This window comes from Phaseolus vulgaris, chromosome 1 (assembly GCF_051622355.1).
Source record: "Phaseolus vulgaris cultivar YP4 chromosome 1, ASM5162235v1, whole genome shotgun sequence".
In the NCBI taxonomy this organism is placed as follows: Eukaryota; Viridiplantae; Streptophyta; class Magnoliopsida; order Fabales; family Fabaceae; genus Phaseolus; species Phaseolus vulgaris.
Window position 1 is genome coordinate 44803148 of NC_143498.1, and position 11996 is coordinate 44815143.

Below are 11996 nucleotides of genomic sequence, written 5' to 3' on the forward strand. Positions count from 1 at the left end.
GGAATATTAAGGATAAGAAAAAAAATCCAAATTATTAAATCTAATTTATAATTATTCAAATTTATATTACTTTTAATTAATTTAAATGAGTTTATCTCAAATCTAAATTCATATTTTTGGATTTTAAGTCTAATTAATTTAATTGGATAGATATAAATTGGATATATTTTTGGATTATCCAAAATAGATTTTGGATTGAATTTTGGCTTGGTCCGGACCCAAGTTGAGTCGAGTCAATCTCGATCCAGGTCAAGCAAAGTAGGCCTGAGTACATGTCGACCCGAGTCGAGTTGAGTCGGTTCGGGCCAAAGTCAAGCCTAGTCGGTCCAAACCCAAGTCGAGCCTAGTCGGCCAAGGTCAAAGTCGAGCTGATTCGGCCCAGGCCCATGTCGATCCAAGGCCCATGTTGATCTAAGTTGACTGGCGTCCATGTCGAGTTGAGTCTGTCCATTTCCATGTCGATCCAAGTCGACCTAGGCCAATGTCGAGCAGAGTTGGCTCAAGCCCATATCAACCCGAGTCAACCAAGTCCATGTCGATCCGAGTCGGCTCGGGCCCATGTTGAGCCGAGTTGCCCGAGCACATATCGAGCTGAGTCAACACAGACCCATGTTGAGTCGATTTGACCCAGGCCCATGTCCATCTGAGTTGACCCACATCCATGTCAAGCCGAGTTGACTTGTCCCATGTCGATCCAAGTCAATTCGGGCCAAAGTCGGCTCGGGCCAATGTCGATCAGAGTCGAGTCAGCCCGAGACCATGTCGAGTTGAGTCAACCTCGGCCGATGTCTAGCCCCCTAGGCTATGTCAAGCAAAGCCGACCTAGGCTCATGTCGATCTGAGTCGACCTGGCCCATGTCGACCCGAGTCGATCTGAGACCATGTCGAGCCAAGTTGACCCGGACTATGGTTGAGTCGGCACCGGGTGCATGTAGATCCAACTCTACCCAGACATATGCCGTGCCGAGTCAGTACGGGTACAAGTCAAGTCAGCCCGAGCCCTTATCGAACTGAGTTGGCTAGGTTCTATATCAAACCGAGTTGATCTGGGTCCAAATCGAGCTAAGTTGGCCAAAATCCAGATTGAGATGGATATGATCTAATTGACAAAGTAAATCTAATCTAATTAAGAAATTAAATTAAATTTAAATTTAATCTATTTTAAATAAATTTAAAAAAGTTTAAATAATTTGATTAGTTAAAATAAATATAAATTTTAACTACTACCTATGGAATATAATGATAAAAGGTTACATATACTACAAGAATTAGAATAAAACTAATATCAATTTTATAATAAGTTAATTTAACTTCGTTTTATAGTTTCAGATCGATTATCACGTTACCTGACTTATTCAATAAAAGTTTATCCAACTAAAAAAATACACCGATTCCATTAAAAAGGTGAGAATGGTAAAATTAACTTTTTTTAAGCGATAGTATTAACTTATTGTATGAAAAATCCACGCATAAAGCATCTAAACATATTTTCGTTAGATCAATAACTATCACCAACACGTTTATTTTATCCCGTTAACATGTTTAGATCCTTCAAACTAGAACAGTAGTTAGTTTTTTTTGTCTTTTCTTTTAATTAAACCTGCGTTTATAATTTATTAATTTTTAAGTTATAATTAATTTTCATTGACTACGTGTCTATAAATCTTAATTTTCTTTTATTATTTAAGTTAATATCTCTCTTAATTATCATGTTAATTTTCTTTATATTTTCATTCTTTTTTATGACTTTAAAAATGATAGTCTGGTCACAGAGTGCCTTGAACATATATTTCTTAAATTGCATAAATTCAAATCGATGTATGTAAATAATTGTTGTAGAATATTTTTTTTTCTGTACTAGTGGATTAATAATAATAACAGTTGTAGCACACACTAAGAAAAATCAACGGATGTATTGAGGTGGGAAGTTTTTGTTGTTTCATGTATTCTAAATTATTAAAGCTGGAGCAGCAGTTTAAACAAGATATATTCAAAATCCCGTTTAAACAAAAACCCAAATCACAACTTTGTTTAAGTGGTAAATAATTTATTTATAACATAGTTATAATTGTTATCCAAGTATTACTTTAGTTTTCTCTGTGTTTTTCTTCTGTATGAGTAGTAATTATTTAAAAGCAGTCAAATGAAAGCAGATACGTCATAAGCAAATTATTCATCACGCTTTCAAGCTTAAAAGCTACACGTGGAGATATGAGCGAATCCTCGCTAAACAAGTTGGAAGAAGAAAATTAAGATACATGAATTTGGCTAGCTTTCATCTTTCAACTAGTGTAATTGAAAACCTTATAATGAATGATGTTTGAAGTGTTTAGGAAGAAGTAAGAGGAGAAGGAATTTTAAAATGTTGCATACATTTTTCCATTTTACTACTTTTCATACAAATTTTATATTGAGTGATTATATTGCTCCATACTTACAATAAAATATTAATATTTGTAATAAAAAAAATTAAAAATAAAAAAGTGTCTTTAATGAAATATTAGATAAAATGTAAAATATTAAAATAATTTTTAAAATTAAAAAAATTAAAAAAAATTAAAATATTAATATTTAATGGATATAAAGTGGAGGAATGGTTGTCAAATCATCATTTTCTTTTATATTTTCTTCCTATCTAGTCATAGAGAACCTTCCTAAAACTACTTCTTTATCTCTTCTACAAACTGCTCAAGAACTCTCCCCACGCCACGCGCTTCTGGGTCAAATAAAATCCACGGATGTTTCCTTTACATATCCACATCAGTTTTTCATTAAAATGATGTAATTTTACTTTAAGAATGGATCAATGGTGTATTAAGGTGGGAAAAAATAGTGATCAATAAAAACAATTTTAATATTGATAATTCGAAGTCAAAGTCATGTGATTTTGATTAAATAATTATGAACAAGAGGATTTTAATATTGAATAAAAATAACTAAAGTTATACCAAGTGATATCAGTTATACACTTGTAATTTTTTTTAACCATTTACATATTTACTAAGTGAAATTGTAAGATTTTGATGAAAAACGATTCAGAGACTACACACAAAAGATTTTATCTCCACTCTGTTGCACAGATGCTAAAATGCATAATGCACAAACTTCAAATCCCGATGTCTCTCTTTCTTCTTCTACTCGTCTTTCTCCGCAATTGCTAATATTAATAGAGAAATGATAATTTGAACTATAACACTCGAATAAATTGATTTAAATATAAATATATATAATAAAGAATAAATTTGTAATTAAATAATATGAAAAAAATATTAAAATAATAGAATTGAGATTTTAATATGATTGTATAAAAAAAATAGAATTATAATCATTACTCATATTAATATTATAAAAAAATACAAACAAGTAAAACACAAAGGTCAAATTCAAATACCAAACATGGTACTAGGAACAGAGTGAAGGAATGATGTGGTCTGAAAGCAAGAAGTTGGGTATTAATTGGAGGTTTCCCTCTCAATGATCTTCACAGGAAAACCACCTTCCATCTGGGAGGTGAGGAAGGAAATGAAGTTCGGCTCCACCCCTTCAGCCACCGTGGGAACAACCGTGAACCGCCGTAGAATCCCAGCCACCACACTCTGCATCTGCATAAAAGCCATCTCCTTCCCCAAACACACTCTGGGACCAGCTTGAAACACAGGATAAGTGAAAGAATCTTTTCCCACAAACTTCCACTTTTCGGATTCAACCTTCTGCAACCACCTCTCTGGCTTAAACTCCGCCCAATCCTCACCCCAAATACTCTCCAGCCTCCCCATGGCGTACACGTGATACGTTACCAGCGTCCCCTTCTTCACCACCGTACCATCCGGCAAAACGTCGTTGTCCGCTGCTTCTTTGGTGTCCATCGGCACCGGTGGGTACAGCCTCATGCTCTCGCACAACGCTGCGTGCGTGTAAACCATATGCTTCACTTCATCATACACCGGAGCCTCCGATTTCTCCATTATCTCCTTCACAATCTCCTTCTCCACTCGCGGGTTCTTCGATAGCAGCCAGAAAAACCACGTCAGCGCTGCTGACGTGGTATCCTTCCCTGCCAATATGAAGCTTATGACTATGTCCGTCACAAAGTCTTCGTCAGAGTGCCCCGAACTCAAGAACCGCGAAAGCATGTCCACCGATTCAAGGACTTCCTTCTCCTTCAGCTCCTTCTTCTTCTCTCTCACTATGTTCTTCGCGAACTCGTGCACTACCCTCACTGCCATTCGCAATCGCTTTTCTGAACCTCTGTTAAGCGCCCTCTTCACTTTCCAGACTAACGGAGACAGTTCGCGGAACCGTTTGCTGCTTATCTCCGTCGCTTCTTCGTACGCCACTGCAAACTTGCTCCTTTCAACCGACGGTGTCAGGTACTCCGCGTCGAAGCCAAAGGCGATTTTGCAGATGTTATCGAACGCGAAGCGTTGGAGGATGTCTTGGAAATCAAGGGTCTGGTCTTGTTGTGCCGCTGAAGCCATGATGGGGAGGAGGCGGTCGGAGAGTTCGGCATCAACCACGTCTTCAACGAACTTCCGGATAGACTTTGTGTTGAATTCGTGGCTCGCGACTTGTCTTTGGAACTTCCAAGTGTTGCCGTCGGCGTTGAAGATTCCCGTGCCAAGGAAATCTGAGAGGGTGGTGATGAAGGAATAGCCCTTTCGGTAGTTGGAGAAGCGGGTCTTGAGAATGTGCTCCACGGTGGCGGGGTTGCCAGTGAAAACTTGGAGGCCACCCAGCGGGCGGTGGAAGGTAAACGTGGCGGCAGGTGAGATTTGGACTATATCGGATAGCCACTGGATACGGCGGTTGCCGATGCGTTTGAGGGCTAAGTAGGAACCAATGAGTGGGTATGATTTTGGGATAGTGAGAACATTTGTTGTTGGAAGAGGGCGTTTATTCTTGAAAGTTGAGGAGAAGAAGAAGAGGAGGGGAAGGATAAGGAAGAGGAAGAGGAAGAAAGGAGCTAATAGCTGAAGATTCAGAAGAATCTCAGTCATTTTGGTATGTGTTGTAGCTAGATCTTTGTTTGAACTTGTTGGATATGTTGGTCTTCAAGGAAGAATTGTGTGTGTATATAGAGAATGATACCTTGAAGAGTCCAAGAGAGGAAGGCGTGGAGAAAATGAGATGAACTTTTTATTATACTTTTTCTGACCTTTCAGTTTAGCCTTTTTGGGTTTGACTAGAGGGCATACGTTAAACGTAAGCAAAATCGTCACCTTTTATGTTTCGAGAATCTTTATTTGAGAAACATACATTAATTATTAATATTTTAATTATTTATAAAAATTTATAATTTTATTATTTTGAAAAAAATTCTAATACTTTATACTTTTTATGTATTTTCATTAAAGGATTTTCCTTTTTTATTATAAATATTAATATTTATTGTGTTGGATACGTAGGACAAGTAAGATTTTAAAAATATCTTAACTCTTCTTTATGTTTCTTCTTAACCTGCAATATTTCTCTATTTTTGTACACCTAAAAAACACATTTCCTTGCGAAAGCAAAATCGTCACCTTTTTTCTTTCTTTAAAGTATCCTCAAAGCTTGACACTGCCAAGAGTACAAACATTCCTAATAAATTAATTAATTAATATTTTAACTATTTTAATTTTAATTTTTAATTAAAAATATTATAATATTAGTATGAAGGATTGTTGAATAGTGTTATTCACTGTGTTCAGTATTAACAAAACTTTTTCCTTATTTAAACGTGACATTTTCTCTCTATTTGTAAATTGTAATTCTACAATTTTACTGTTGCAGCGCAGATTGTATATGTTTCTGTTTACTGTTTTACGCGAATAGTGAAGATGGACTTGTGAGAAAAAAATACCAGGACCAGCAATTATATAAAGAAGTAAGATGAAAATTAGTTGTGAAATAATCATTAATATTAACATTTTCATTTTCACTTTTACTTTTTTTTTCTGCTTTAAGTTTATGTCGAATGTGTGACATATTATATAACATAACATATCGAATAGTAGATTATATTAAGTTTAACGTAATATAATTAATTACATAATAGAATATAATAAAGATAATAACATAATAATAATAATAAAATTATAAAAAAATATCAATAAAAAATTAAAATATTAATAATAAGATAATTATGATAATAAAATAAATAATAATAATCACAATAAATACAGTCTGATAAATGGTGTTGCTACTATTTCTTTAGCAAATATTGCAGGATTATCTGATGGTGCTAGTAGTTCGGATACAGTCTCTCAGTTTTGGACAGGTGGTGATTGGAATATTCCATTGTCTTTACAGCATATGCCTCATCTTTTTAGTCATATCATGGTTAGGGCAGTACAGGATATTCCTAATTGGATTCTAGAGGAGTCTGGTCGTCTCACTCTTAAATAAGCTAGGACTTTTTTCTTGGATCCAGGGGTTTCCTGTGGTTGGGGTAAATTTATTTGGTCTTCATATATTCCACCTTCCAAAACTCTTGTCCTTTGGAAAGTTTTTCATGGGCGGCTTCCTACAGATCAACATATTCAAAATAAAGGTTTGCATATTTGTTCTATGTGTACGCTTTATGAAAAGCACGAGGAATCTATTCAACATTTATTTTTTGAATGTGCTAATGCTTTGCGTATTTGGAGTTGGGTTCAACACATTTTTCCTACTTATCATTTCTCTAATAAGGATGATCTTCTTTCTTTTATTAAGAGTGATGGTAGTCCGTTGGTTAAATTGATTAAGCTAGCTGTGATAACTTTTTCTATTTAAATGATATGGCGTATGAGGAATTATGCTCGTTTTCAGGATAAGATTGAGGTTTCTAGGGCTATTTTGGTTATTAAAGATTTAACTTGTCTAGTGGGTAATTCGTCTAAAGCTTCAATGAAGAATGATATGTTCGATTTCCATGTGCTCAAGTTTTTTGGTATTAACACTCGTACTGGTAAAGTTTTACGTCCTCTTCCTGTTAGATGGGAGTTTCCTTCACCAGGCTGGGTTAAAATTAACACTGATGGAGCTGCTAAGGGGTATCCTGGTCTTGCTACTTGCAGAGGTATTTTTCGTGGGAGTATGGGGGAATTTATTGGAGCTTTTTCTACATTTCTTGAAGTTCAGACTGCTCTGGTTGCTGAGTTTTATGGGGTTATACATGTTATGGAGGAAGCTCAAAAGATGGGGCTTACTAATGTCTGGTTGGAATGTGTTGGTTTGTGTTGCGTTTACTGCTAGGACAACTGCTCCTTGGATGCTTCGTAATCGATGGAATGCTTGTCTTAATTACTGTGGGAAAATTAGGTTTACGGTTACTCATATTTTTCGTGAAGGAAATGCGTGTGCTGATAAGTTGGCTAATTTAGGATTTTTTCATAGAGAGCCTTTTCTTTGGTATAATAGGCTTCCACCTTGTCTATTCTTAGAATTCTTTATGAATAGGTATAGTCTACCTATGTATCGTTTTTGTTAACATATGGGTTTTGATCTAGTCCCCCCGTATTTTTGTATTTTCTTTCCTTTTTTTTCTTTTGTTCAATAATATTTTTTTCATGTGATGGTAAATGATTGTTGTAACTTGAGGTGTCAGCCTAGCTGAGATCTTAAGTTGCATAATGATACCTAACATGAAAGCTTTTATTTAAAAAAAATAATCACAATAAAATATCGATTATGTTTTATTAAAATTTATTTGTAATAATAAGGATACTTTAAATATTTTATAAATATATAAATTTATAATTTTTTTAAATTTATTATGTAATCAAATTACTGACAAACTTGTTACTTTTAAAAATGAAAGGTACTGAATAAAATAGTAAAATGTGGCCACTCCTAGACTTAAAAAATTAGAAGACAACAATTTGATCAATATACCTTATTGATATTTGTACCGATCAGGTAATCGGAAGTGATGACGTGACAGCAAGCGATAATATAGGCGTGTTGAACGGGACACCTGGTTGACAGAAGGGAAGTACATCGGGAAGTCTGTGTAGTTGCCAATCGTTGAATTGGCGCTCTCCGATCTCTAGTGTGTGTAACCGGCGGTCACCAGAGTTGCGCCATAGTCGCCATACATGAGTACTAGGAGATCAGGTGGTTAGAGACCGCCGAAAGGGGCACATCGCCGAAAGATCAGGAAGGCTTGCTTAAGGCTTTCAAGAGGTACAAGTACGGAGGACGAGGTTATCAGATGATCATTCCCTAGGTAGAGGTCGGGGCAAGGGAACAGTTTCCCAGAACATGCATGATGTGCAAGTAAAGCAGATCATGATAGCGGCAGGCGAGACCATAAAGAAGGTGTGCATGGTGACACCCCGTACTCGTCACTTAGGGGATCGCGCTCCAAGGAAAGCTGTGCACCAAGTTACTCCTTGTATGGGTAACTTAGTCGAATGGCTTGAAGAGTAGAGGTGACGCTCAAGTGGAGGAAGCTCCAGATGGGGACACGTGTACAGTTGGATGTGAGCCACGTGTCCAGAGGTGTAACCGTCAGGAGAGAGAAACGCTCAGGTATATAAGGAACACTTAACAGACTTTTGAGGTACGTTTTTAGAACACTTCAGTACGCTTTCAGAATACTTGCTAGTACACTGAGATTCACTGCGCACGGTTCCTTGAGTTGAGATATTCTCTCTTAGTTTTTGGTGATTCTGTCACTGACTAGAGCGTCGGAGCGCGATAGGCCGTAGCGGCGCCACTCTGTTTTCTTTAGGTTCTTGCGAGGAATTGAGGTGTGAAGGACAGAGGCTAACGTGGTGCGAAGCTGATCCAGAAGGAGAAACCTTTGACGTGGCAAGACTCTTGCACTCAGGTCAACCGGCAGGATCATCAGGCGCCCACCGTGGGGCCTGATAAGTGTCTAATTTCAGTAATATTTCATATTAAAATATAGGCACTTATGAGGATTTATTGCTAATTTACATATAAAATAATCCCTAATTTATGAATTTATACCTTTTTACATTTTTTATGATCTTTATTTGAATAAGAGTATTTTATTCCCAAATTTGGTGTTAATTGCAGATTTCTAAGGAAGATTGGAGATTTGGATTAAAGATGAATGATTTGAGCTAAAAAGATAAAGATAGAAGGTCCCAGAATGGAAAAGATGCAAAGAAAGATTGGGCCTTTTTTTATGTTTTATCATTTAGCCCATTAGCGCGACACAATAAACAACCTAACCCTAGAAAACTAGGATAAATAGAGGGCTAGAGGCTCAACCTTAGGTGCCAGATTGAGAGGAAAACACCATAGAGTGAATTGTAACCCAATTGGGAGAATGGAAGGTGATAGAAGTATGCGTGGCTAATTCTACCCTTTGGGATTGGGAGTAATCTGCTCAAACTCTTATGTATTGAGGTGATATTTTATATATTAATATTCAGTTCTTGATTGATTATTGGTATTGTTGTTTTACTTTTAATTCTTCGTGACAAATTGAGAATCTTAAATCTGACCGGGAGGTATTTTTAGGGTTCGGACCTAAACAACAATACTTAACATATTTGAGTGCTAGGAATAGACTTGAAATGTTAATTGCTATTAAACGTCTGAGCTTCGTTCTAAGTTGTTCTTATAAGTATGCGAGGGATCGATAGTTAGGGAACATTCTTAAGGATTTTATATGCGAGGAATCGATATAAATGATTTTTATACGGGCATCAATTTCAATTAAAGAACTTAATATTAACATGCTAATCAAAATACATGAGAGTGAGAGAGATGAAACTTAATCCCAATTTTTCCAATTGAAGCAACTAATTCTTTGTTTGTTTTCTTATTGATCAGTGCCAACATAATCACTTCAAACTCTTTTTTATTGTTCTATTGTTATATTTAGCGAATATTGTACTCGATAATTCACTGTTCTTTGTGGGATCGATATCCGTCCTTAGGGACAATTATTACTTCTGACAAACGCGGTGCACTTGCCGTAAAAAGTCATCAAGTTTTTGAGGGCCGTGTAAAACGTGTTTCCCATCCACAGCGTGAGTTTCTTGAAGTTTCTGCAGTTCTCGTGTGGTTGTGTGCTGGTGCAACCATTTTCGGCATTTTTCACCGTTTGTTTGAGTTTTCGTTCGGTGAATCAAAGTTTCTCGCCGTTTGTGCGAGTGTCAATCGGTAATCCGAGTTTTTTGCCGTTCGTTTGAGTCTTCGATCGGTGAATCGGGAGCTTTAGTGGAGAAGTGGGAGGTTCGTGTTGAGATTGCGAGTTTCTGTGAAGGTTTTGACCGATTGATTGCTGGATCGATCGTTCCGCTGGTGAAGGTTTTGGTCGCTGAAGTTTGATCTGTTGATATTTCATGAGAAAGATGAGAAGTACGCGTTCAAGTCCCGTTGTGCCAATTGCTGGAGAAGGCGTCATGACCATGGCGCAAATGATGGAGATCATGCGCGCGTTGCAAGCAAATGTGGAGGCATCGCGCGTAGAGCAAGCGAAGATGCACGAAGACCTGGTCGCCTCTCAGGCCAGAAATGAGGAGCTCAACAAGGTCGCTGAGGAATTGCGTCAAGCTCTTCACGAGCAGAGAGGACGCATAACCGTTGAAGAGGTTGCGCCGTCATCGCCACCGCGCGTTTTTCCGATGCCGTTTTCTCAGGCGATCACGGACACGGCGATCCCTGCGAGCGTAGTGGCCGTAAAAGCTTCTTTCACCGGCGTGGAGGATCCCGAGGCACATCTCACTGCGTTTCACACACAGATGATGTTGTCAGGAGGCTCAGACACAGTTTATTGCAAGATGTTTATGAGCAGACTCTAGGGAACAGCACTGGAATGGTTTGTTAGCTTGCCTACAGGTCACATAACCAGTTTCCAGCAGTTCTTGAAGCTTTTCGTCGACCAGTACATCATGAACAAGGCGCCACCTAGGGTGTCTTACGACCTGTTTGACGTAAGGCAATATCCAGGAGAGTCCCTCAGGAACTATCTGAATCGTTTTGGGGCACAGATGGTCCGCTCGCCTGCCAAAAACAAGGAGATGTTGGTATACGCCTTCAAAAAGGGCGTACTGCCTGGACCTTTCTGCGAGGCGCTAATTAAGGGCCACCCCGCCACGTTTGCTGAAGTTCGGCGACTTGTTGTGGCCCACATCGCCGACGAGAGTGAGGTCGCAGAAAAGAGAGGGAGCGTGGCTCCTGCTAGGCCACGGGCCCAGACTAGAATTCAGCCGCAGAGAGTGTTGGGGACTACGGCGGCTAAAAAGGATCAAAGGACTCGCCATCCTTACGATCCAAAGAAAAACAAGGGAAGGGGCCCAGGGTGCCCTAGGGAGTTCAACCGCCCACCCAGGTACAAGTTCGTCATGGGATTGGCGGATCTGATCGCCATTCCCAACATAGCTGCCAAGCTTAAGCCGCCTGAGAAGGTCTCAAACAAGGTGTTAGGACCAAAACCGAACGCATGGTGTGAATTCCACCAAAGTTTTGGTCACTCCCTTGACTCGTGCTTGGTCCTAGGATACCAACTCGACGATTTGGTCAAGAGCGGCTTCTTGAATGATTACCTGCTGGACAAGAGAACGAGGCAAGCATCGAGCTCCCAGCCGGCGAGCAATGAGGGCCAGCAGCATGAGGTGCCCACTCACGGCGAGATCCACACCATCGCTAGAGGTTTCTCAGGTGGTGGATGTACTGCATCACAGCGGAAGAAATATGCAAGGTCTGTGATGGCAGTAGATGTGTTTGAAGATCACTCGCCGGATATGGACATTACGTTCACAAAGGAGGATCTCAGGGACGTTGTGCCTCATGACAACGATCCCATAGTTGTCTCGCTAATCACGGTGGGAAGGAAGGTCCACCGAGTACTGGTGGACCAAGGAAGCTCGGCAGATGTCATGTTCTGGCCGACTTTCATCAAGCTGCAATTACCCCTTGACCAGTTGAGGCCCTACGGAGGATGCTTGTATGGGTTCGCTAACGACCAGGTGGAGGTCAGGGGGTACATTGAGTTGAGAACCACGTTCACAGACGAGGCGGCCTCAAGGACGGAGAAGATCAAGTACCTC

At 38.8% G+C, this 11996-nt stretch overlaps 1 protein-coding gene across 1 annotated transcript; it reads right to left on the bottom strand.

The window, feature by feature from the left end:
• Positions 1-3297: 3297 nt before the first annotated feature.
• LOC137814272 (cytochrome P450 94A1) lies at positions 3298-5218 on the bottom strand. The gene has a single exon (XM_068616904.2). It carries the CDS (start codon positions 4995-4997, stop codon positions 3453-3455), a length of 1545 nt encoding a protein of 514 aa, XP_068473005.1. The 5' UTR covers positions 4998-5218; the 3' UTR covers positions 3298-3452.
• Positions 5219-11996: the final 6778 nt, after the last annotated feature.